General features: G+C 40.0%; 1 protein-coding gene across 1 annotated transcript in view; it reads left to right on the plus strand.

The window, feature by feature from the left end:
• LOC126184523 (serine proteinase stubble-like) overlaps window positions 1-15,344 on the plus strand; it is a 366,220-nt gene extending 350,876 nt beyond the window's left edge. Inside the window, exons 9-10 of the mRNA XM_049926923.1 lie at window positions 10,596-10,753; window positions 14,169-15,344. Coding sequence (XP_049782880.1) covers window positions 10,596-10,753; window positions 14,169-14,324 — 314 coding nt within the window. The 3' untranslated portion in view covers window positions 14,325-15,344. The remainder of the gene's footprint in view (window positions 1-10,595; window positions 10,754-14,168) is intronic.
• The last annotated feature ends 12,328 nt before the right edge of the window (window positions 15,345-27,672 follow it).

A 27,672-nucleotide genomic window follows, 5' to 3' on the forward strand; every position in this document is an offset into this window, starting at 1 on the left:
AGCAGAGAAACTATTTCATCATCAAAAAGCAATGGTTCAATGTCTTTTGCACTGATAAGGAGATATTCACCCTTATATGTTTTTAAATAAAGGAAGAATGAATTACATGAGTTCCATCTATGCCATGTCTGATATCACCGTTTAGATGACACATAATGACACATCTTGATTCATTTAGATGTTTGGTCTTCGTCTCAAATTTCTCTGTATTCTGACTACGAAAATTTTGTGGATTTACGCTAGTAAATGCCATACGATTTCATATTGCCTTACAAATATTTTTATCCAAGAAACTCGGTCAGTTTGAGTTCTTGCACGAAACATTGTTTTAGTGACTGCCTATTCTGTGCCAGAATCATTAAAAATTACATTGGTTGTAATCCTGCTAGGAAATGCAGCTACAATAGTCACATAAACGACATTTTGGTAAATTTACAAAGCCAGTCTAGTTTCATACAAAACAATGAGAGTCAGATTAATTTCGGAACTGTTTCATTGATTTCAGTTCTTGGTTATGCCTGTTGTTCTAAAACATAGTGTCTGACTGAAGATCGACTGAATGATAACGATCACATTTCCTGCAACAAGACACACCATGAACCTCAATATGTCACTGTCCAGTATTTTGTGTTTGTGTGTGTGTGCAGGGGGGGGGGAGGGTGCAATGTTTTATGATCCTCCCATGTGAGGTTATTAGAGACGCAGCACAGATTCAGATTAAGGAAGCTGGAGTAGAAAATTGGCCCAGTCCTTTTCATAGAAAATGTTCCGACATTTGCCTTACGCGATCCGGAGAAACAACAAAAATCTAAATCAGGATGGCTGGACAGTCATTAGTCCGCCGACTGTGTCCCCAGTCTCTTACCACTGCGCTGTATCACTCAGTGTGAGTGTGTGTGTGTGCAAGAGAAGATTATATAAATATATTCCCTTTTCAGAAATAAGGAGCACAAGATCAATTTTTCAGTGACGACTGCAGATATTTTATTTTATAACTTTATGAAGTCTGTAAGAAATTGTAGATTGTTTCTTATTATCTCGTATCACCTGACCACAATTCCGCAGCTGACATTTGGTTGATATGGCCCTGTTGAGACACGCATTCGGTTTATGCACTGTAATAGTGAATTAATTTACAGTGCAGCCCGTACTTTTCCTGGTTAATGTAATGTTCGATATTTCAGTCAATACAATAACGTGGGGAAAATTGTATTTGGTAATAACTGACAAAAAAGAAAATGTTTCGGAAGCTTTCTGCCACCATGAGAATAGAAAATCAGTGCAAGTGTGAGAAACTGTAGGAATATATCATCGATACAATCAATAAAATCACGGAAAGCATGAAAGAGTGCTATTTAAATTTCCTGGAATTTGGCAGGCTGAGCATTAGAAACTTTGTTTTTTCAGAATCGAAAAAGCGGCACCAACCGAAGCGCATTACATTCTGAATTTTTTTTAATGTACCTGACGATATAGCAGAATAAACTGTTAGTGCAGTCTTGCAGGTTAACACTGAGGTGCTTGGTGGGAGACAGGAACACCTCCATTGTGAATGCGGGCGGATGACACTGTTTTAGAGTCGTTGACCTTGTCTCCACATCTGGCACAGTTTGTTTTCTGTATATGAAATGTGTCACGGATGTCCCTCGTCCGGATTCATGTTACACTGTAGTTCCTTCCCCAGCATAGGGCTGAGTAACGGTTAGTGATAGTAGGCCAGTGGAATGGCAGACCAAATCTCTTCTTCTGGAATTTAACGACGCCAGAAATGCTCATAAGAGGATTCCATTGCTAGCAATACTCAAAATTAGATAACGTATTGAAATTATAAGTTGTTAATATATATAGATGGTAAAAAATTGAAAGCAATATATATTCGTCTTGTTTCCCGACAGATATAAAATGTTAGGATGAATCGTAACACATAATGTCGTTTATTACACAGATTTTAAAATAAAAATGACCTACTGAAATACCATAGACATGATTACGCCTAATTTGCAGCGTGGTTTGCATCACGTCAATTCGTGTGTAACGACAGTAGTCGACAATAGAAATTATGTGCAGAAATGTCAGTGTAAATAATGTTTTCCTCCGATGACACACTTTTCGACCATGAAGTGTATAAGTGCTAAAAACAAAAAAATTGTTTTGTGTTAAGATAACCAAACCAGAGTAAAACATTTCACATTCTTTCCAGATATATCACTCTTTTGTCCTCTCGTACAGTGGATCCTCAATGCTAATGCTTTTCCACTTTACTAGCTTTTTTTTATACGGTTAGATGAGTTGTGAGATAAAACAAGGGAATTAGCAATGTGGTTTAGCTTGTTCCCAGCAACACGTGCTCACATGTTAGACAACGTGAACGAGGAACGCGTTTTCTGTGTAGTTAAGACAAGATTTTTCGACACTGTGAAAATCTAGTCAGTCTCATATTCGTTAATGATCTCTGCAGGTGAAGCGAGAAATCTTCGTTACTGTTCTGGAGAGAGTCCAGCGGGTTGTGGTTTCGTCGTTGCTCTCGTCCGGTCTGTACATAAAATCTCAAACATGTAGCGGTACCATGGTCAATGAATGTAGTTTGTTCTGCTGGGTACGCGTTGCTTTGGATGAGTATGTGCTGAAGGGAGGATAGAAAACGAAACACGGCGCCTCCTGAATAACACATCGAGTGCAGGTGATTGTAACGTAAAGGAGAAGTAAAGTAAAGAAAAAAATTATGGCCTCCGTGTTTCGTAGAATTATTTTCGTTTTTCGGGCATTATTTTAATATCTGCAATGAACTCAAAAAATGGTCTGTGTATTAAACGGGTCTTCTATGCGAGTTATTCGCAAACGGGCTTTTTCCTTCTTGGCGTTCGTCGTTTCTAGCAGGAAATATGAATTACATTATAGTTTTTACACAGATAATAAAAAGTATTATTATGGTGTTTACACTATTTTGACTACCGTCGTATTGTTTTCAGTGGACTAGCACGTTGCTTTCTGTAGTAATAGCAGTTACAGCTGTGAAATGTTAGGCAGCAGTGCGCTGTTGTTCTCTGAGCTCGTCGGTTCAGACGAACATTCTCGCCTGAAATTAACCATCTCGCAGTCAACTGCGACTGCGCGATAATCGATGCGCGCTATCCGTGTGCAGCCAGTCAAGTACGGAGGATCGTGGTCAGACTAGCAGCAAGCGGAAGAAAGCGAAGGAGAAAGGACGGGGAAAGTGCGGCCCACTGGCACATGGAAAAGCCTCATGGTTTAGCCACTAGACCCACTTCGACTTTCGCGAACTGGTTGCTTCACTGTTTTATTGTAACCGACTGCGTAGCTGCACAGTTAAATTTACCCACTGTCTAAATTAGCTTCATATTACGCTGTAAGAGTTTCCTATTCGCATTGTATCTCTGGAGTATATTTATATGGTGGCTTAACTAAACTTCAACAGTAAACACACTGAGATGCACAACGTCGCTCTTTTAGAATCTGCGAATGGATTTCGATGAGAAGCTCCCTGACGCTTTCGCACTTTCTAAACGGACCCGCGCTGAAACACTCTTCCTATTGGCATCTAGTCTAAATGGTTCAAATGGCTCTGAGCACTATGGGACTTAACATCTGTGGTCATCAGTCCCCTAGAACTTAGAACTAATTAAATTTAACTAACCGAAGGACATCACACACATCCATGCCCGAGGCAGGATTCGAACCTGCGACGGTAGCAGTCACGCGGTTCCAGACTGAGCGCTTAGAAACGCGGCATCTAGTCTATTTCTTCTATCAGTGCCATCTGGTAAGGGTTCCAATGTCTTTGAGCCTGACATCCACCTTTCCTATGATCAGTGCTCATGTACTTACATGTTTCATGGTCGTGTCTGTTTGCAATGATTGTTCGGAAATCGTGTAGTAAAAAAAAAAAGTATATTTTTTTTTCTTTCTCTCTCGGTGATATGCTTTCATGTACTTCTTCTTTTGAGGGCTGTGGCAAGCACATAATAACAGAGCTGTTTCATTTTTCTTTGATCAGCTGGATGTAACCGTTAATGTATAATTTTATGGTAAATTTGTAGAATATTCTAATATATTTTAGCATGTCCATTCAACAAATACTGAATTTACACGCAAAGTTTTGGTTGGTGACGCACCGCCGTTTTGGCCACTGACGGGTGAATCTGGCCGACCGACCGCCATGTCATCCATCAGCCAATGGCGTCATGTAGATGCCGTATGGAGAGATGGGGATCAGCAGATTGCACTGTCAGCCGTTGTAGGGTTATCAGACCTGATGCCACCGCTGCTGCTTCAAGTAGCTGCTTGGCATCACGAAGTTGAATGTACCCCATTCCAGTCTTCCCACAAAGGAGAAATTCCTAGTAGTGTCCGGATAGAACCCGAGCCTTCGACATGACTGTCAGTCGTGTGGACCAGACGGACTTAAATGACTCTGCTTTCCATAAAACAAGCTAAGCACGACAGATAGCGTATGATTTCATGGTACATCACACTGGCAGACGCACGAAGCGTGCCGACTTAACAACACTATAAATAGTACATTCGTTGTTTCTCCGTTTTTTATACATTACCGCTGTCAGTTCAGTATCACGGAAACAGCCGGAAGCACCGACATGATACAGTGATCATATGAGTTCAAATCACGCATGTATAAACGCTATTTCAAAGCCGGAGCCTATAGTCTTCCATCAAATTACTTACAACACTCAAATGTATTCGGGAGATGTATTGGAAATTCATTACGAGTAACATTAAATTTTTAAATATGTCACGAATTCCAAGATATATTATTAGAATATATTTTGTATCTTCATTAAGTTATGAATGGTCTACACATCATTTGGAATACTATGGAAGTTAATCATCTCGGACTGTACTAGACGTCATGACGGAAACAAAAGAGAACAGCTACGCTATCGTCACCAGAGGGTTTAACGCACATTCATAATGGCAGTGGCTTTCAGATGTGCCACTGGAAGTGGGTCATCTTGATACGACATTTCTGCAAGCGCATCTCCGCTTATCCCACAAAATGGCTAATTAAACACCACCTAACGAGCCACTTCTTTATGCACTCAGACCTCCGCATTGTGGCTGCTTCAAGTTTCACTTTCCTTTAACTTTCAGCATACTGTCTTACAGTTCCAGGAGGGAACTTCACCTACTGTAATATTTTACAGATTAGTTTCTGTATTATTATAGTTTCCGGACTTTACTGGCGCGCTTCCGTGGAACATATTGCGTTTCCAAGTAATCGCTCTCCTCAGCCTCTGATTGGAGTGGTCGGATTACGTCAGTGACGTAACTGGTAAAACAGAATTTAAAATAATTATTTACGTTTGTAATTGTGCTCTGAAACAGTCAATATTTGCAGTCTCGAGTCACTGCAGAACAGCTAACATTTTTAACAGGCTTTTTGTCATAGGGTCCTCGTGACTGTTGCTTCTGTGTTTAAGGATACTTTTACAAGTAATATATTGTTACATTAAATTTATTTTTCTATTCAAGTCCAACGCGTTTCTGGGCTACCACTCAGTTTTCAAGAAGTATATTTGCGTTTCTGGGCTTTACATCTGCTTCATTTTATCACATAGCAGTAAGTGAATTAAGCATTTGTTAATGTTACGTGAAAAGCGTCTGAGACGGGATTAACGAAAAAATAAATCCTTATTGGTGATTGTCTTTATTTGGATACAATATGTTCGTTTTCTGCATTGATGAAAAACTTTTACTTACTTATACTTCAAATGATTTACGGTGTTTTTCTTGCACTATATCACTCAAATGACATAGTTTACTTTGTGTTTCAATACCGTTTTAAAGTAGTATGTGTCATATAGTTTCGTTTGCATAAACAGAGAAAATAAAGTAAAATTACTCTGATGAATAGTGGTTTCAACAGTCTTGCACATGGTTAGGAATGTTTGTTAGCGTTTTGGATGCCTCAAATTATTCGTGATAATTTCCTATTTCCATAAATAAGTAGGCAATTGATACATTAAAGTGTGTAATCAAGTACTACTTTTTTCATGAAAACAAATGTTATGAAATGAAATAGCTACTGCTGAGAACTGATGGAGGGGGTAAGATGGTAATGGGATGACGAATCGGATTGGGGTGTGACGTGATGAGTGAGAAGGCGTGGGAGGCAGCCAGAGGAGCGGTTGGAAACGGTTGACAAGAACGGGAGTATTTGTGTTTTAGAAAGGAAGAATGTAATTGTCTTCATTCATCGTTGTAAGGCGGTTGTACATTGCTGAACATAGAAAGTATTCTGTTGTTTTCATTGTTCGTTTGTTCGTTCGGCATGTCAATGGGAAGGATAATCTGTTCACTACGTACACTATGTGATCAAAAGTATCCGGACACCTGGCTGAAAACGATTTACAAGTTCGTGGCGCCCTCCATCGGTAATGCTGGAATTCAGTATGGTGTTGGCCCACCCTTAGCTTCCACTCTCGTAGGCATTCGTTCAATCAGGTGGCGGAATGTTTCTTGGGGAATGGCAGCCCGTTCTTCACGGAGTGCTGCACTGAGGAGAGGTATCGATGTCGGTCGGTGAGGCGTGGCATGAAGTCGGCGTTCCAAAACATCCCAAAGGTGTTTTATAGGATTCAGGTAAGGCTCTGTGCAGACCAGTTCATTACAGGGATGTTATTGTTGTGTAACCACTCCGCCACAGGCCGTGCATTATGAACAGGTGCTCGATAGTATTGAAAGATGCAATCGCCATCCCTGAATTGATCTTCAACAGTGGGAAGCAAGAAGGTGCTTAAAACATCAATGTAGGCCTGTGCTGTGATAGTCCCACGCAAAACAAATAGGGGTGCAAGCCCCCTCCATGAAAAAAACACGACCACACCACAACACCACCGCCTCCGAATTTTACTGTGGGCACTACACACGCTGGCAGATGACGTTCACCGGGCATTCGCCATACCCACACCCTGCCATCGGATCGCCACATTGTGTATAGTTATTCGTCACCCCACACAAAGTTTTCCCACTGTTCAGTCGTCCAATGTTTACGCTATTTACACCAAGCGGTGCGTCGTTTGGTATTTACCGGTGTGATGCTCGACCATGAAATCCAAGTGCTCTCACTTCCCGCCTAACTGTCATAGTACTTATAGTGGATCCTGATGCAGTCTGGAATTCCTGCGTGATGGTCTGGATAGATGTCTGCCTATTACACATTACGAACCTCTTCAACTGTCGGCGGTCTCTGTCAGTCAACGGACGAGGTCGGCTTGTACGCTTTCGTGCTGTACGTGTCCCTTCACGTTTCCGCTTCACTATCACATTAGAAACAGTGGACCTAGGGATGTTTAGGAGTGTGAAAATCCCGCGTACAGACGTATGACACAAGTGACACCCAATCACCTGATAAAGTTCGAAGTCCGTGAGTTCCGCGGAGCGCCTCATTCTGCTCTCTCACGATGTCTGACTACTGAGGTTACTGATATGGAGTACCTGGCAGTAGGTGGCAGCTCAATGCACCTGATACGAAAAACGTATGTTTTTGGGGGTGTTCGGACACTTTTGATCACATAGTGTACTTCTAGAGTTTCTTGTATGATATGGCTGAGGACTGTTCGTGGTATATTGTGAGATCTTTGGCGATAATAGTTTCTCCCCTTCACCTGGCGCCCGCCCGTCTCTAAACAACTCTAAAACAGATTAGCTATCCATTGCAACTCCCCACAGTCGCACCTGAAGATCATGAGCAACTGCATCTCTAAAATATTCAGCAGTTCTCGTGACAATATCCGGAGCCATTCAAGCAGTTACTATTTTCTTTCCGAATCATGGGAACGTGACTCCCCTTTTAAAACAATGCTTACCCACATTCTAATGCAGATCTATTAAGTTTGCAGCCGTGGACTGTGCGGCTGGTCCCGGCGGAGGTTCGAGTCCTCCCTCGGACATGGGTGTGTGTGTGTTTGTCCTTAGGATAATTTAGGTTAAGTAGTGTGTAAGCTTAGGGACTGATGACCTTAGCAGTTAAGTCCCATAAGATTTCACACACATTTGAACATTTTTTTTTATTAAGTTTGCATCGGGAATTTCAAACACGTTCAGCGGACATCGAAAGTGTTGGCATTGGCTGGGGTGCTACCCAAACCACGTACGTACACAGTTATAGTGTGTATGAGCACAATATGTATTTGGGATTGGAATCTTTGTTGTGGATGTCATCTTTACCATGGAAGTACCTTGTCACCTAATATGGCCACATACTACTTCCGTGGCGTAAATCCACCTTAGGCAACAACGAAGCTACCTCTTCATGCTAATTAAATGTCCCATCCAACGCGTAACTTCTTTGGGCGTTAGCTGCACATAAATCCCATCTGTTGAAAATGTGACAAGTGGTGATTCAGCGTACTATACTATTTTATTTAAGTCATCGCTGGTCTAAGCTACGTGGCAAAAAAACTATTTGCATTGTGCTACTGTGCTTGTTGTAGAAGTCATATGTTTGAGGAACTCACTTAAGGAAGTATCGACGGGTGGACACTCAAGGTCATGCCCTTATATTTCTAACGTCTGTCTACTGCAGAATTTTAAAATACTTTTTACGCTGCGTGTATTGTGACATTTATAAAGACCTAAAAATCTCCTCTGTAGAAACAAACATCGATTTGGCAAATGACGATCACGTGAAACTCAGTTTGCGCTGATCGTGCACGAGACCGAGAGGGTAACATATGCTGGTATCCAGGTCGATGCTTGTTCCTTGATTTAATAAAGGCGCTCGATACAGCTCCGCACTGTCGCCAAATGTACAAAATACGAATGTACGGAATATCAGACCAGCTTTGTGACTGGGCTGAACAGGTCTTAGAAATTAGAATACAGCATCTCAATGTTAACGGAGGCGAGCCTCCGGACATAAAAGTAACTATGTGCGTACCTCAAGGGCGTGCTTTCCGACCATTTATTTTCACGATATACAAGGAATGTTAAATGAAGAGATAAGAAACTTTGCAACAGCCAGACAGGTTTAAATTTGCATATGCCGCTTTGGGATAATGTAGTGAGACACGTAGGGAATGGAAGAAATGCGTCATCTCCCTCTAAAAAGTTCAAAGCTGTGCCCTCAACGAGCAAGGTGATGCTCACTGTCTTTTCCGACGTGCAAGGTTCGATACGCATCGAATTCCTTGAGCACGGAAAAACCGTTAACAGCGACGTGTACTGTGAGACACTCCGTAGTCCGCCCTACAGCCTGGACGCGTTGCCCTGCGAATTCAGCATGTTTGGTCCGCGGAAAGCGTTTCAACTCGGATAACGAAGTGGAGGACACAGTGGAGGGCTGGCTCCTTTCACAGCCACAGGAATACTTGGGACAGAGAATCGTTCGGCTCGTGGAACAGTGGGAAAGCTGTGCTCAGGCCTCTCTCCATTGCTTTTGAAATAAAGACTTCAATTATACTCACAGAATTGTTTTGTGCCTTTTCTTTTGAACATCTTCCTCGCATATAAATGACCAAATAGATAACGTCGGAACGTCCATGCGGTTGTTCGCGGAAGAACTGTTATAGACGGACAAGTGGCCACACTAGAAAAATGTTGCAAGATGCACCAAGACCTGCAGAAGATCGATGATTGCTGCAAACATTTGCAGTTGACCCTCAACACAAACAGATATAACGAATATTGTATTGTATTGTATGTTAACCTGGAGCCTAGAAACGATCCAGCGGTCCACAACCCCACGACGACTACCGCAGTCCACTTCAACCCTCCGCCGCCCCACACCAAACCACTCTTTCAGGGTTATTGTGCGGTTCGGCCCCCGGTGCACCCCCGCCCCTTCCCCCCCAGGGAACGTCTCACACCAGCCGAATGTAGCCCCGCATGTTTGCGTGGTACAGTAATGGTGGTGTACGCGTATGAGAACTTGTTAGCCGGCCGCTGTGGCCGAGCGGTTCTAGGCGCTTCAGTCTGGAACCGCGCGACCGCTACGGTCGCAGGTTCGAATCCTGCTTCGGGCATGGATGTGTGTGATGTCCTTAGGTTAGTTAGGTTTAAGTAGTTCTAGGTTCTAGGGGACTGATGACCTCAGATGTTAAATCCCATACCGCTCACAGCCATTTGAACCATTTTGAGAACTTGTTTGCGCAGCAATCGCCGACATAGTGTAGCTGAGGCGGAATAAGGGGAACCAGCCGCATTCGCCGAGGCAGATGGAAAGCCGCCTAAAAACCATCCACAGACTGGCCGGCTCACCGGACCTCGACACAAGTCCGCCGGGCGGGTTCGTGCCGGGGACCAGGCGCTCCTTCCCAATCCAGAAAGCCGTGCGTTAGACCGCACGGCTAACCGGGCGGACATAACGAATATTACACAAATAGGCGGAGAAATCCATTACTGTATGATAACGCGATTGCAGAACAATTATTGGAATCAGTCATATCCATTAAACATCCGCATATGGAATGATTTAAAATGGAACGACGGCATAAAACTGATAGCAGGAAAGACAAATTTCAGACTGGTTTTCATTCAGATTTATTCACTTCAATCAGGTTGCTATATAAGTGTTGTGTTGAGGAATGGTGACAAGAGGAGTGTGATGTTGTGCGCAGGCGTGGCGACAGTGCCGACGGTGCTGCAGGAGGTGGACGTGGAGGTGATCGCCAACGACCGCTGCCAGCGCTGGTTCCGCGCCGCCGGTCGCCGCGAGACCATTCATGACGTCTTCCTCTGCGCCGGCTTCAAAGAAGGCGGCCGCGACAGCTGCCAGGTGACTCTCGCAAATACACTCATCTCATTTTTTATGTACTTCTGCCTGTCCTCCCTCCTTTATTGACTCATGTATTTCTGTTGGCAGACCCGTTCATCTACACTCATATTATAGCATACTGCGTTATTCCTAAGTACCTCCGGGGTTTCAGAAGACGACTTCGCGAAAACTAAAAAAAAAATACAGGAAACTGACACGTATCAGTTTATATAGCACGTCTCCCAGTTTCTAATCATAATACGCACCGTGGAGTAGTTGTGGAGCGCACCACTAGGATAGGCGTGTCAGAACATGTAGACAAACCATCCACTTCGTATTGTCGCATCGAATTAATTAACGCCTGCAGGTAGGCAACCCGGTGAACAGACTTCTAAAACGGACTGCTCATTTTGCGCGTTCTCGGGCAGCAGCAGAAATGACTTTAATGAATTTCATGCGTGTATTGGCGTTTGCTGCGTCACAAATGCTGCCCATATTGAGCGTTTGTAATGAGGTTTAAAAACATCGAGAAATGCTCTTTCCGCTGGTACGTGTCTGTTTCCTATTTACCAAAATATTGGAAAACCAAAATCACAACACATTACCATCCCTAATATGGTGTAGGAAACCATTGGGATTGAAAACAACTTCAGTCATCTCGGAGTGGATAAATATAGGTCGTGTATGGTTTTCAAGACAATCTTATACATCCTGCAAAATAGTGGCAAGTTCAGTAACGGTGATGAAGGTGGACAGCGATCACCCATACTTCTCTACGAAGTTGACTACAAAGGCTCAATAATATTGAGATCTGGTGACAGTGGTGGCCAAGGCAAATGGGAAACTTTATCGTCGTGCTCACAAAACATGCCCTGTCGACTTGGAACACACAATCACCCTTCGCGGAGCGAACATTGTACCATGGGATGGGCTTGATCAACTAAAACTGTCACATAATCCTTGACAATAATGCGATCTTGCAGAGTAACCATGAGCCGCATGGAATACCACGCTATGGTTATTCAAATCATCACCGGGCCCACGCCGTGTTTCACTTTTGGGTTGTAAACTCGGTTAGATGTTGGAAAACAAACTCATCCGACCAAATTACTTTCTTCCACTGCTCTGTAGTCCAGGTTTTATAGCTTCCGCACCTCGTTTTCCTGTTATGAAGTTCCCTTCGTGTTGTTTTGATGCTAACAATGTTCTCAAATGAGGCATTCAGTTCTGCAGTGCCTTTTGGAGCCGTTGTTCTCTCGTCTTTCGTCGCAGTCCTTTGCAATGACTGTTTGTCACGATCACTCAACATACGTTTTCGTCCCCATTGTGATTTAACGGGTAATGTTTACCCACTTTCCCTGTATGCGGAATAAATCTTCGATACGGTACCTCTTTAAACGCCAAACGCTTCGGCTCCTTTGGCTACGGAAGTACCAAGCGTAGGAGCACCAACAGTTTGCCCACATTCGAATTCAATTAGCTTCGGCATTGTAGGAGAAGAAGGTTAGGTTAGTGTACTTTATTTATTTTGGTTGGGAAACTGCAGTAGAGATCGATCATAATTGCGTAATTAATCATGCGTGCCTAAAATCGCAATAAAACTCAAAAATTGACAACTGCATACAGCTTGTGTTATCCTGTCGGGAAAAAATTTCACAGTACAACAGTACTTTTCCGACATCGACTGGCACTTGCGACGGACTGAGGACACTGGAAAGGTGGTATTCGTGGTCAAATACGACAGCGCAACCTACATGCTTGGCTGGCATTTGCAGTTATGTTCAAGCAACCATTTTTCGCGTTGTTTCCATGCATTTGTCCAACCCCTGTGAGAACAACCCTGTATTTAGCATCACTTCATGTACTAAATTCGATCTTATCATACCATGTTACGTACATCTTTCCTGATATTGCTCCCGTCAGTAAGTACGAGCTATCGTTTGTCACTTTCGCGTCCATTACGTATAGTTAGGCTGTTACTTCACCTACAGCGCTAGCACGATGCTTCACAAATAATTTCCTAATTCATTTACTGTCATAATTATTATCATCTTTTGCCGTTTAATGATATCTTTCAGCGTTAATTCTGATAAATGAAAGTCTTTTAGTACACTTCTCTAGGGATTATTGAAGTTATGGACATTTGGATAAATTTTGATGACGTAACTGGAAACTGCACCTTTCAAGAGTAGCAGCGTCTGGTTGCATGAGGAAGAACAAAAGATGTGTAAAAGATGCCGGGTGAACATGTACGGTTGAAGTGGTATAAGAGTTCAACCTCCATTGTCTTTGTTAGGAAAGGAAATAGCTGTGAAAGAGATGACGAAGATCTACGGATGTAAAATATGCTCTAGTGACCCTGTGACTAGATACTGCATCGACACCACAGTGGCACGTCATCCGTAAAGTCATTGTTGTCATCAAGATCTCAGAAATAAGACATAGCAATCAATTTAGTTGCCATAATAGCTCCACTGTGTGTCATAATGGTCGTGCAACCCTTTTGCAGCGTTCTCCAAGAAGTATTAAGATAGCAATAATTTCTACATTCGCTACTCCCCCACTTCTTCATACATATGGTCAAGATTGCAAAAGGCATCTCTCGCTCTGCAGACTGCCTAGAGACGTACGTCCTGCAGCTGACTGAATTACCAATCCAACTCCTTTACTGATTCATTCCTTCCGCATTTTGGAAAGTCTACTAGCATACAACATTTCTTTCACTCTCAGCCCTTGGTGGGCATAGAAACTCGCCATTTTCGTCACTGATGGACTCTGCCTGATTACTGACTTTACTGACTCACATGTCATTCTCTTTTACATCTTTCTTCTCTGAGTTGTCGCACAGCCCTTAGTCGAAAAAGCTTACATTTTTTTCCTTTACTGGCCCATGATGTAATAATAATTGTAAAACAGCATTGATATATAAGCGAAAGTCAAATAAAACGAGACGGATGGTAAAAAGTGAGTAAACTGTTATTATTTCAAAAGCAATCGCCATAAGTGTTAATACATTTATCGTACTGTGATACATGACTGCCAATGCCTTCGTGGACGAACATATTGCAAACACTGTTTCAATTACGCTGCAGAAATTTCGCTGGGAAGCCTCTTATGTTGTGTTTAATTTTGTCGCTGTTTTCTATTCACTTTGGTACATGTGATGGAGGATCACGTCCTTTCAGCATTGTGAAAAAATCTTAAATAATTTTAATGAGCGTTGCCTTACTCTGCTTCTTAATTTGTATTATTTATCGTGTGGCCTACAGGGAAAAGTTACATCCACGAGAAAAAACTGATCTAAACTCTTTCTATCCCTCTGATGTCAGTCTGAAATGATCTCTGTCTCCTGCGCTGAATGCTATTTAAAACAGAACTGAATTACAATTTTTTTTTTCAGAAACACCAATGATTTACTGTAACTCTTTGTACACAGGGCGATTCTGGTGGACCGCTGACGACGACAATGAATGGACGTAAGGTTCTGATTGGTCTCGTGTCGTGGGGTATTGGCTGTGGCCGAGAACACCTACCAGGAGTCTACACCAACATACAGAAGTTCGTGCCTTGGATAGACAAAGTCATCCATTAGCTCCTGCTCGCGTGCAGACACCGATATCGTACCAAGGAAATACATTCCACAGACTACTCAAGAGGTAACATAGTTCCTTTGAGGTCTTCCGCGTGTGGAAGTTCGTTAACGCTGTACTCATCTTGTTTTACAGAACTGTGTGAATATGTCTCGTTTCGTTTACTGCCTGTATGGAAAACCCAAGTGAGACAATCGTTTAACTTATAGTGGTACATTTTCTATGTGAGCGATAACAGGCAACAGACATTTGAAATAGGACGTGCGTCTTTCATTCGTCGATGTGGAACACAGGGTCATGTAAGATAATAATTATTATAGCCAACGAGAGCAGGCAGTGCGGTGCAGCAAGCTCTCTGTAATACCAAACTGAAGGTACACTGTCTTTCATGCAAAACCATAGGTTCGTTTTATTGATAAGATAAACAAAATGTGTGAAGTACAAGTATAAGCTTCGAATTTCTCTTTCATGAAACATGTGCGATGTATTTATTTACTTCACCAGAATACCGTTAGCCGCAGCGTAACATTTTGTATACTCACGCTGTTCAGCAACGTAATTACGTTTTGTGTATGTATGTTTCTAGAGCGACCCGCAAACTATTAAACGACATTTACTTATCAGTCCTGGCATCCAGAAGTAGTGTATTAAGAATGTGAGAATAAGTGTTTCTCTTTTATATTGTAATACATTGTATAAAACCTTGTGAGCGATGAACTGTAGGACGAAAGTTCAGCTTCTAATGAGAGATGTAAAGTCTCGCATTTGTAATGGAAGCTATCATTATTTTTAACAGCATCTATACTATGCCAGTGATATTTTGTACAATAAATAATTAATTTTGTAGCTGATGTGACTGTTTTTAGTGTGCACCAAATATTTGTACATTACTTAGTTTTTCGTAGAGATTTCAAGCAATTCCTGTAGCTCTTCTGGGAACAGACCAATTAGCAGACATCTGTTTGAAATGCATTTTTTACTGTGCACCATGTTATCACAGACCATGAAAATGATTGTTTCACGAGAACAAAATTTATAATAAATCAAACATTTTCAGTGAACTCAGATAAATCTTGTGGCGGTCAGACATGTGAAACTATCCATTGTATGAAACTAACATTTCGCAAAATATAAAGGGGACAGTTATTACTATAAAAATAAAGACTTAAATGAACGAAAGTTAGATGAAAATATTCAAGACTTCAACCATGAAATGAGACAATTCATTAGTGTAATCTATCAAATGATATCACATTAACACAAGAAAATATTTACAGCTCCTTCAAAAAACATTATGGTGTTCTATCTGTAGAAATTGTCCTTCTACACTCAAATTATAATACAATTTGTATTTTGTGAAACAATGAAGATAAAGTATAATTATTATTTATTCATCAAGAAATTGTCAATTTGGCAATGGAAGGAAGTGTGGCGGGGCAAAAACTGCAGAGGAAACCTAGGCTTGAATACAATAAGCAGGTTCAAATGGATGGAGAGTGCGGCAGTCATGCAGAGACGAAGATGCTTACACTACATAGACTACCTTGGAGAGCTGCTTCAAATGTCTTCAGACTATAGATCATAGTAACACAACATATTATTTACTAAGCATATTTGGAAATTATAAGATGAACTTCCACCATGCACATTTAAAATGTAATGAATATACAATTGCAGAACATAATTAATTACAAAACAAGTAGCACCACATTGTAATCTACACCACTTACATTAAATTATTTATTATAATAAAACTCATGAAGAAAAAATAACGAAAACTGGTACAAAAAATTTGTGGAAGAAGAGTTGAATAATGCGAAGAATCTGAGATATGAATGAAATCAGGTAATTTTTGGAGATGTGGTCCATCTATGCAGTTAAATGAAAGGCTCTTTGTTTTGTTCCATATACTTTTCACTTCTTTTTGTTTATGAAGTTTCTTCCATCACTTGTAATAGATGTTTGTTTTCTGTACATAATGAATACATAATATAATGACTCAGGTAAGCTGCTATATTACAATTGTTTACTTTCTTGCTTTTTAAGAAATAACTTTATGGAGCACAAGTTTTGTAAGGTTAAATTAGTATTTGGTTCTACTTATGACTCTGTGATAGTATTCCATGTGTGTCATCCTGGAGTTGTATTTATTTGGTCTGCATACACCAGAATGTCATGTTTACAGAGTTTTTAAACACATTTCAGGTGAAAATTTTACCTTCGCTTAACACTATCTGTTGGTGGCTCTCGTATATCGTGCAAATAGCAAATATTAGCCGAATACGACGTATCCATCTAACGTGCCATTGACATATAAACACCATTCGACGGTTTCGCAGTTCAAAACTAATAGGAACGGTAAGACTAGTATCATCGAATCAAGCGAATGTGAATGATGTATTCGTTCGAAGAAGAAGTCGATATGCTTCTCATTTACGGAGAATGTCAACGAAATTCAGTGAGAGCTAGAGACTTATACGCTGAAAGATATCCTCATCGTACTCACCCTACACGTAGTACATTTAAATATGTGTATGATAAATTGAACGCAACTGGATCTTTAACGCATCGGAAACATATCCGACAAAGGAAAATTACTAACGAGGAAACAGAAATTGGTACTCTTGCCCCTGTGGTTCGAGATCCTTGTGTTAGTTCGCGTCAAATCGCAATGAAATCTGGCATGAGCCAGAGTAGTGTTGTTCATGTTCTGCATCGCTATAAATATCGTCCTTACCATATTAGTCTCCACCAAGAATTTACTGGTACGGATTGTATGCATCGCATTGAATTCTACAGATGGACTTAACTTCAGATTCAGAGGGATGACACATTTATTAATTTGATTTTATTTACTGACGAGACTACATTCACGAACCATGGAAATGTTAATTTGCATAACATGCATTATTGGGCATCTGAAAATCCATGTTGGCTGCGGCAAGTTGCACCCCAAAAACCGTGGTCGGTGAATGCATGGTGTGGGATTCTGGAGGACAGAATTATAGGCCCCTATTTCATTGAAGGAAATCTTAATGGTAGGAAGTACACCACATTCCTGCAATAAACATTAGGTCTGTTATTGGAAGAAATACCTTTAGGAACAAGGAACAGAATGAGGTATCAACACAATGGGTGTCTGGCACTGACATTCTTTTATTTGATGTGTGTGTGTGTGTGTGTGTGTGTGTGTGTGTGTGTGTGTGTGTGTGTGTGTGTGTGCGTGTGTGTGTTTTATTACATGTGGTGGAGAAAAAGGGAATTTTGACTATAGGGAATCGTTATTGTATATATCCTTTTAGTGTCTCTGGTGGGAGATTAAGTTGTTATTTATACTCGTTGTGATCTACATATTAGTTTCTTATTGTTTTAATGGCTGACAGATCAATGAGTTGTTACTAATGCTGATTTCGTTATTTATTACTTTCCTGTTCATTGCAAGGGCACTTTGTATACGGAAGTTTACCTATGATGTTAGAAGTTTTCTTTTGTAATTGATCATTCTATCAGTTTTCATGTCTTGTTGAATCTTGACTGGATCATGCTGTTCAGCAAAGGTATAATGACTATTTTCATACTTACAGCTTCTCATGTGTTCTTTGTAGATGGTTTTGAAATTTCATCCTGTCATTCACAGATACATTTATTTGCAATCTTCACATTACGACTGGTATATACCAACTCTGCGGTGTTTGTCAGATTTTCCTATTGGTGTTTGTAAATGTGATTGAAGTCTGTTGGTTGATCTGTCTGCCACGTGTAACTCTTGTTTCTGCAGTATATTTGTCATTCTTTGAGTTGGTTTGTGACTGTATGTTAATCAGTACCATTTCTTTTTTTCAGTCATTTCATGAGTGTTCCTTTTCTGTCGGTTTCTGTATACTGTAGTGTCTGTTTGTTTGTAGAGTTTTGTAGTGCTTGTGTCCTGTATTTTTATTTCTTTTTCGTGCATCGAGTTTGTGGTTGAGTCTTTGTTTTATACGGGGGTTATACCCATTACTTGGAGTATGAGCTGTAAGAGTTCTAATTCTTGTTCACAGTTTTCTCTGCTCCTTGCAAATTCTGTTCAGTCTGTGTATCATGTGTTGCTGGATTAGGTGGGTGGTTTGATGTGGAAGGATAACTGTGTCTGTTGCTTTTCGATTTCTGTAAATCTCAACTTTGAGGTTATTGATTCTCTTTTTATTATTATATCTAAGCAGTGTATTTGTCTTTGTGTTTCTCTTTTAATGGTGAATCGAATATTTTTTCTATACTGTTTATGACTGCATGAAGTTTGTTTTCTCTGTTGGTTCATTTAGTATACAGTCTATAGCACCTAAAAATCTGCATCCTTTCTTTGTGATTATTGTATTGGGGATTGCATTTTCTTTGTGATTGATGAATATGTTTGCCAGTGTTCCCCATCTGGGAGATCACCTTGGGAGGTCATCTTTTTGCAAGTAATATTTCTTTTCAAATTGGAAGGTATTCTGAGACATGATTACTTTCAAGTTTTTGATTATTTCTCTAATATTATCTGTGGATAGTCTGTTGTACAGCAGTAGGATCTCTTCAATTTCTTTTATTGTGTTTGCAACTGCTCTTGAGGTGCACATGTTCTCTCTGTCAAAAGAAATGAGTGAAGTTGCTTGTGTAACGTGTAAGTTTTTTAGTTGTGGTATAAGTTCATTTTTGTTTTTCACTGTTGTTTTGTTGTTCTTAATTTCATACTGCTATATTATTATTTTTTATTTGTTTCCCACATAGTATGATGGTACATTCATATAATTTATGTCAGACCTCAGAAGGATGTTAGGTATGTGAATTTTGGATTAGCTTCTGTGTGTTATTGCTCTTGGGTCCTTTTGTGTGAAGTGTTGTTTCTGCATGTCTGTTAATACACACCTTAAGATTGTTTTTTTGTGTGTGTGAGTGTGAGTTTGTGTGTGTGTGTGTGTGTGTGTGTGTGTGTGTGTGTGGAAATTTGCTATTTGATCAGATTTTGGTTTTGTGATGATGTTAGAAGAGATTAATTATTTTTTCTACATGCTGTTCTTTAATTATCAGTACTGTGGTGTCCCCTCTATCAGCTCTGATGACTGTGATGCTATTGGAATGCAGTTTTTCTTTTAATTTCTTTGTGGTATTCCTTTAGAATTGAATTTTACTGCTGTGCTCTTTCTTTAACATCGTAATTATGTTGCTTACTTCATTATTCACCAATTCTCTTGTTAGCCCTAATTTACAGTACTGTTTTACTTTTTCTCTTCCTCTGTCAGGATGGTTTCTCTTTCTACAATCAGATTTTCTACATAATTGTTCTCTATCGTGGAGCTGGCGTAGTGTTTGAGCCCTCTTTCTAATTGCTAAGGTTTTCTCTGGTATATCTATACCTGTGAGGTTTTGTTACTTTGGGTGGAATGTATGTTGATATGTATGTATGTTGTCATGTACTTTGTTGCATTTATCTTTCAGGTTGTGTTTACTAGTGAGCATTTCAATTTTTTGTATGTGTTTCTTCTGTGTACATTTCAATGTTCTTGCATGAATGTGTTCAGTTTCCTGTGTCATGCTGATTATCACTGCAAACGATTTTGTTCTTTCTGCTACCAGTGAGCTATTTCTGACCTTTGCATTAATATAATGTCAAATTACATTATTTATTTTGTATGTTTGATTGAATCCCGTGTGTTGGATGACCTTGTGAAGTCTGAGATAAGTATTCTTGAAGCATTTGTATAATTTGATCCGGTTAATGAGAGAAATTTACCTTAGCACACGTTTATAATTGTTTTGAAATCAGTTGTGAGACTGCTTGTTCAGATTCTTATCACAGCCTGCAAGTTAATGTTTGTCAGAAAACAGCAATAATTACTCTTGTTGATCTTCAAATCAGAAAAACTTCACACATAAGTGTATGTAGAGCGAAGTGTCGAGAACATCTTCACAGCAAATTTATTCATACATGGAGATTTTTCAGCTGACAAGGATTTATAAAAGGCCAACAACAGCGGCGGACTGACAGAAGAGAGTAAATGTTCTGAGTTTCCTGTACACACAGTTCTTCGGTACGGATAACAGGTGCATCGCAGTGTGGGAGCGAAAAGGCGCAGCAACTGGAAACTTAATCCAAACATATTCTGTCATACTACTACCATCGTTTGATTGAAACTCTCGCCTCCTCATTGATAACCGCTTTGTTCCACTTGAGATTTTTCTTTTCTTTTGTTTTCTTCATGTCTAATATACCTTTCGCTGTTTACCTAGATACCTAGTTCAATAAATGCTCCTTTCTTTTACGTATGTTTAATCTTCATTTTCCAAGAGGCAGAATCTGTTGCAGCAATAGCCCTAGAATTATCATCTGCATCTGAATGTATTGAATTTTTTCATGATTGAGACGAGTTATTTGTCAGATTTTAAATGAAAATATGTTTAAGATTTTTTTACTTATTCCGCATTCATGAAGATCGTTTATCTTGGGAGCTGTGGAAGGTAAATCAGCATATTTGTTTTTGTTTTAAATATTTGTTGTGTACTGTTGTTTTTCTGACATGTTCTTCATCCTGGAAGATCTCCTCACTATGAACCTACTGGATCTAAAAGACGTCTAATCTAATCTAAATTGTTATACTTCGTTATTGTGGTGTGAAAGCTCATAAAACATATTTCCGAATGCCAACACGATGACTTTATTTCTTTCGTGGTTCATGTCTACTTTTATTCTGCATCTCGCGAGCCTATGGTCACTTCTGATAATTCTAGTGTATCCTATTTAAGCGACATTGAAATTCTCTTCCGGTACCATCCTTTCGCTTGAGCCGGAATACCAAGGTTACCGATATTCACAGTTGTAAGGAGGGCCTCCAACAACCCTACCTGTGGGACACTAACCTATTAGGGTCAAAAGAGTTCGGTGAGGCACGTGGACAGTGCTAAACCTTGACAGTCCCAACCCAGACCTGAGTGTTCCTGTCTGAATCTCAGAGCCTGAGATTAGCATGAACAGCAAGCATGCTTTTTACGTTTCACCAAAGATATCAAGTCAGTATTGTTATTTTACAAACAATCTTTGTGAGACTAGTGATGTACTGAAATCTACATGGTGGAGTCGTAGATTCATTATTCTGTCTACAGTGTGAATGAGTAATCCATCCATTTCTGACAACTGTACATTCTATGATGACAGTCGTACCCACTACTCGCCATGTCCCACACTCCACGGACAGATCATTCTAAGTCTCTCACCTTTCACTTCTGTCTTCTACTTTCTATAAAAGATACAGATCATGAAATTAAAGTGACACTCCATTAAAGAAAAACACAAACTCTTTTACATGCAGACGTCTGGAAGCCTGTACTCTTTCTTTCTTTCTTCGTCACACCTACTCTGTATGCAGTTATTGTCTGCACCCGTCAAAAGCTTCTAAAACTATTTCCTCACCCCATCATACAGCTAAGTCCTTAAATCCATTATTTACCAATTCATCCATAAACACCTTACGAACCCATAACCCCATTTTATCAGCCAGTATAGCTTCCTTCCCAACTCCTTTTCCAGTAAGCAACACCAATAGCTTCCAAATCTTCTTTCCTATGAACTCGACGAATCCAAGTCAGATGTCTTTCCCACTGACGCTAAGGAAACCTACGACAGAGTTAGGCGTTCCAGCCTCCTTTTCAAACACCATACCTCCCCGCTTAGAATTTACTGTGTCAGGTGTACTGGACCCTTTTATCTGACTGCCAGGTCTATGTAACTCTTAACAGTACTAGTCTTTTATAACATCAGCTGCTCCCCAATGTTATGTTTTATGCACCCTCCTACGTCCCAGTAATGATCCATCTGCACCAGCTTTCTCATAGTGCAATCAGTGGCTCCTTAAGCTGCACAATTCTAAAATCCCATTCTCAGACTCAGACTCCAAGACTTCTTCCCGACCATTCAGAATAGTCCTCCCCATTTTAAAAATGAATAAAATACAATGATAAATGAAAAATACAATATTGTGTATGTTCCATGGGATTAACTTAAATAGTTAATCAGTTTCCGGCTTACAAGGCTATCGTCAGACTGCAACTGACTACCATCGTCAAAAAAGATACAATAACTGCAGACTACATTTGACAAGACGTTACTCACCTAAACTGAGGCACGAACACAAAGTAAACCCATCATTGACATTACAGTGGCAGTGCAATTAAAAAGGTAAAAAATGGACAGTAAATAAGTGTAAAGGGAGCAAACCCTGGAAAACATTATCACTAAAATAAAAAATAGTACCTATATAATAATTTAAATTAATTTAACAATCCCAATAAAATAAAAATTAGTACTTAACAAGAGCACTGAAGAATAGCTTGAAGAGGTAATACATGTAGAAAGTAATACAGAAACGGAGTTAAAGATAGAATTGACAATTAAAACAACATAACGTATGGAAAATCATAATAAAATAAACAAATAAAGGAAAATGGAGGAATAGAAAGAAACTGACAAGCATTGGGAAATTATGAAGATTACGTTAAATTTAGAACAGGGGAAGTATTGAGCTATGTTTGTCATTAAATATAAAATTTGGGCTGTGAGCTAAATGTTCGTTGATTTATAGAGCTTCTAGCAAGGTGAGTTTTTGGGCTCCGTTTCCTAAGTGGGGGACACTTGACTGTGACTGGTAGCTGAGGCTGTTCCTCCGTACATGCTCAGCAAATATGTAATTCTGTAACCTGCAACTCTTTTCACCCTTAGTCGACCTAATTCCCATGTCTTTGTATAACTGACCGATATGAAACGTATCGCAATCAAGACAAGCAGTTTTGTATTCCTCGCTGTTGGTTAGTAATTGGGTCTTATGTTTGCTGTTGAAAGTATCCTCACATAGTAGAAAATCCTATAGTTTCGGGGTATCAATGTTTTTTCGACACTATGACGTGATACCATTCCTAGGTATGGGACTGGACACCACTTCCTGGAGATAATGGAAGGAGCAGCCGAGGAAGCTTAGAGAAGGAGTTTAAGTTACCGTGTATGTAGACAGGCTATAAAAAGCAGCTCAACACATATTTCGTAACTTAAACAGTCAACATAATAATTTCAGTTCAAAATGGAGACTGACAACAAATCCGCATACTTCCTAGAGCCATGCATTGTTATCAGTACGCGAACACATTGTTTCAAATTTTATAGAAAAATTGCAGCTACAGACCTAGTCATACCTTCTTCCTCACAACACCCAGTAACACACACACACATACACGCTTTTCAGTCAGTTGTGCACCGTCTCATATTTGTTCTCATGTCCAAAGAAAATTTCAGAGCAGAGTTAGACATAATAAAATTCATTGCCTCAACCAATGGCTATAATCCTGTCCTGTAGACCATATACTTCCACTGTCTGCAGGAAGTGGTGTCCTGTCCCATACTTAGGACAGGCACCACATAGTGTAGTGAAAACACTGATATCCTGTAACTTAAGCATTTGCTGCTATGTAAGAAACACCACACTCCAGTGTACTTTAAATAGACCCAATTACTAATGAACAATGGAGAGGGGGGAGGGGGTGCAAAATTATTTGTCCTCATTGTGGTAAGTTTACTATCTGTCAGTCAGACAGAGACATAGCAACTAGCTTGAATGAACGTGAAAGCAGCTGCATGTTACACAACTAGGACTCCACATTTGCTGAGCGTGTACTGAGTGAGGGCCACAGCTGTTAGTCACAGTCCAATGTCCTCCATTTAGCAAACAAAGCCCAAAAATGCAACATGTTAGGAGCCGCGGAAATCGACAAACGTCTGAGCCACAGTTCCAATTTTATATTAAAGGATAAACACTGATCAATGCTTCCCCTCTTCTAATATTATCTTAATTCTCCCAATTTTCCAATGATTCTCACATGCTCTGTTCCTTTCTATTCCTCCATTTTCCCATCTTTATTTATTTTATAGTGATTGCAATTGTACTTCCTACGTTACGCCGTTATAATTGCCATTTCTAGCTTTTACTCTATTTCCGCGCCACTTTCTATATGTAATACCCTTTTAAGCTGTCCTTTAGTACTCTTGTCACGTACTAATTTTACGTTTATCAAGATAGATAATTTAATTCTGTTTTCTGGGCTTTTATATTTGTTCACTGTTCAATTTTTTAACAAATGAATTAATCCTGTAGAAAATACACAATATTATGCTCTTCAGTTATGACTAATTTGTTCTGTCAAGAAGCGAGGGAAGAATCAGTTAACATGATAAAATACAATAATGTATTTGAAAAGTGCAACACGAAGACAGATACATTTTATTGGAAAGAACTCTGTATGAAACGCCAAGTACATCTAGACACACAGTACACATTTCTCTGCTTGGAGAATTCAGTTTGTCGAAAAGTCTCCACACATACTGGGACTGGAGCCTCTAGACGTCATGGCACGAGATCTAGCAGGTCTTGGATTTGTTTCTGAGGAATATCCGGCCAGTCTATACGTAAACGAGTCCACTAGGTATAAACAGCTATCGCTGAATACCATGACGAACAAGTCACCTACCAACGGTGTGCCTCAAAAGTTCAATGAGCAACATGTGAGGCTGTGGTGTGCGTACTGTAATACCTTCGGTACACATACCATCAGATTATTTGACTTGTCGCTCTAACGAAGTAGGCGAGTGACAGCAATATGTCTCGTGGTCTTATCGTGGCGTGTTTATTTTCTGCCGTTAGGTCTGACCATAGAAATGCCACTTGCACACTTAGAGTAGCAGATTGACGGTGACCAACTTTAAACAGAACTTGATTAATATTCACACACATTTATTAAAATAATAACAAGTATAAAAATTACGTAACTTGATTCTGGATGCTATTTACAATTGACAGTCTGAAGTTCCTTTGGTCTTGGTACGTTAATCTTATTCTCACATATCTCTGATACTTGACAAAGTGTCTATACATTTCTCTTCATGGCTATGTGCAGGAATATGATAATCTTATTAGGCGCAGACTGAAACTTGACTATAGTCTAATGCAGACTGATGCAAACTAACTAATCGGAGGTCTGTACACTCGTTATAATACCTCGAGCGTTCAGGTATCACTGCGCGAGTGTGATCCGCGAGGAGAAAAAATTATACGTTAGCTGCAATCTCATTGGCTGCGTGACATATTAATACGCTGATCGGCGGAAGCAGAATTTGGTCCATCTCTAAGACAGCGCCATCTCGTAGTGCGGAGACAGACGAACGCTGAGCCTGCGCTGTTGTGCTTAGTGGGGCGCGCTCTAGTGGGAAAGTTGTGTACGCGCTGACTACGCGGAACTATGCACACAACAGAGGTAAACATGTGGACCAGGAAATCAGTGCCATCTCCTGATCCTCGATGAAGGCTTCCACATTCCTCGCTACAGAAGGCTAGGCATTTATTTGCTGAAATAAAATAGCTGGAGCGACGAGAAGTAGCTTGAACTCTAAAACCTCTAATTCCTCTCATATGCAGCAGCCGAGGCATATCTAGTGGTGCTCCAAACTGAAACATTTCACATTTTATATGTATGAAGATGGTATCTGTTCTTTCCACGGTGTATACGCGGACAAGGAAAAAAAAATTCCCAGATTTCTCCCGGATTTCCCTATTAAAAATACACTTTGTCCCAGGTGAAAACATACTTTTTCCCTCTTAACTGACAGTATATTTTCTCTCTGAACTGTGAATCTTATCAATCCTTTGAACGGTTATGGTTTTATACACGGGCGTTGAATTTCTCGGCGATCTAGAAAACGAAACTCAGGGAAAAAACACGTTTTGGAAAGATCTTTAATTTACAGCAACATGTACGCTGCATATTTTCCTATTACGAAAGTATAAATTCTAATTCCACCAAACACCGCATATTACTTGCGCTTTTGTAAGCAGTCATAGCTCATGTCACGTGATTTCGCCAGACGATGACAGCGGATATTCGGAGCTTAGGACACGTGATGTACTCAGCCAATAGCAACATCACTGTTAGGTAGCGCGAACACACAAACAAGAAAAGTTAATGGTTTAAATTAATATGCATAGAGTTGCTACAATAAAAGCAAAGCTTTCAGATATAATATTGGTCTCTAAGGTTAATACGCTGCAAGGGAACCTAAGCTTACACATATAATGTTGGTCTTTTATGCGCGTATTACGCTTTAAGATATATCACACAAATGTGCCAGTAAAATTTTTAATAACGACATAAATGTCTGATCTTCTGGGCTAGAAATTCATCTAAATGGCTCGTAATCAACGAGTTGATTTTTAAATGAGAGTCAAACGCTCTGTGACTTAAGAGATTCATCGTACGTTCTCGCACATTGTTCAACTTGAGTAAAAGGAAATTTTCTTTGAAAGTAACGCTTTTCAAACCATTATTCGCAATATTTTCCCGCGACCTGCTAGAAATAGGTTCGTTTCAGCAGTTGCCAGAGAGCGCCAGATAACAGGCGCCACCGCGCTTGCGCAGCTACGATGACGTAGGAGGCCCGCATGTTCGTACATGTGAAACAATAAAAGATCTTACATTATATCATGAAAGAAAAAAAGACATCAGAGGATACTCCAAGAGCATCTGAATTTCTTGAACGGTACTAAAATGTGCACGTTTAAAGTGCACATTCGTTTGTCCAGATTCCCAGTGAATTAAGCTTTTGAATGTGGTTTTCGGGATGTAAATTTTCTTGGAATACCTGTGTTATCTCATGCTTGGTTCTTTATTATGGCATAAAAATTCCATACGTGTTAGAAGATGAAAACGTGCAGTTGAAATGCAGCAAACAGTTTAAACTAGCCAATAGTGTGGAATTAAACGCTTCGTTTCAAATATATTGACTGCCTCAGCGGAAAAGCTTAATAAAAGAAAATTTCTTTCGCAAACCGACAAAAATAACTTCATTGTTCTGCAAGGCAATTAATGCTTGACTGTCAGAAAGAAGGAAATACAATAAAATCAGAAACTAATAACATATCTTAGCCTTCCGTAATTTGTGAATGTATTTTAAGTCAGTTGATAGCTCCTAGCCACAGAAATCGGTTTTGTTTTCATTTGACGTGAGAGCAGTAAACGAAGAGGAAACAGCAAAATCACTAAATGTAAGCACGGATCACGTGGAGAGTACCCACTTCCCCACTATAACTCAGACTGCTCTGCGCATCAGCCCCGGATCTACGATATTTCCGAACCGAGACAATACTAGATAGTCCCCCCCCCCCCCTCCCTCGAGCGTTTGAGATAGGACGTCAAAAATTTTAAAAAAATTGAATTTTCAAAAACATGTTCATTTTGTAGCGCACATCTTTCTCAAGAGCATGATGCATGAAACATATGTATTCGAGGAAATGTAAGGCA

The sequence above is a fragment of the Schistocerca cancellata genome, chromosome 4 (genome assembly GCF_023864275.1).
Source record: "Schistocerca cancellata isolate TAMUIC-IGC-003103 chromosome 4, iqSchCanc2.1, whole genome shotgun sequence".
NCBI lineage: Eukaryota > Metazoa > Arthropoda > Insecta > Orthoptera > Acrididae > Schistocerca > Schistocerca cancellata.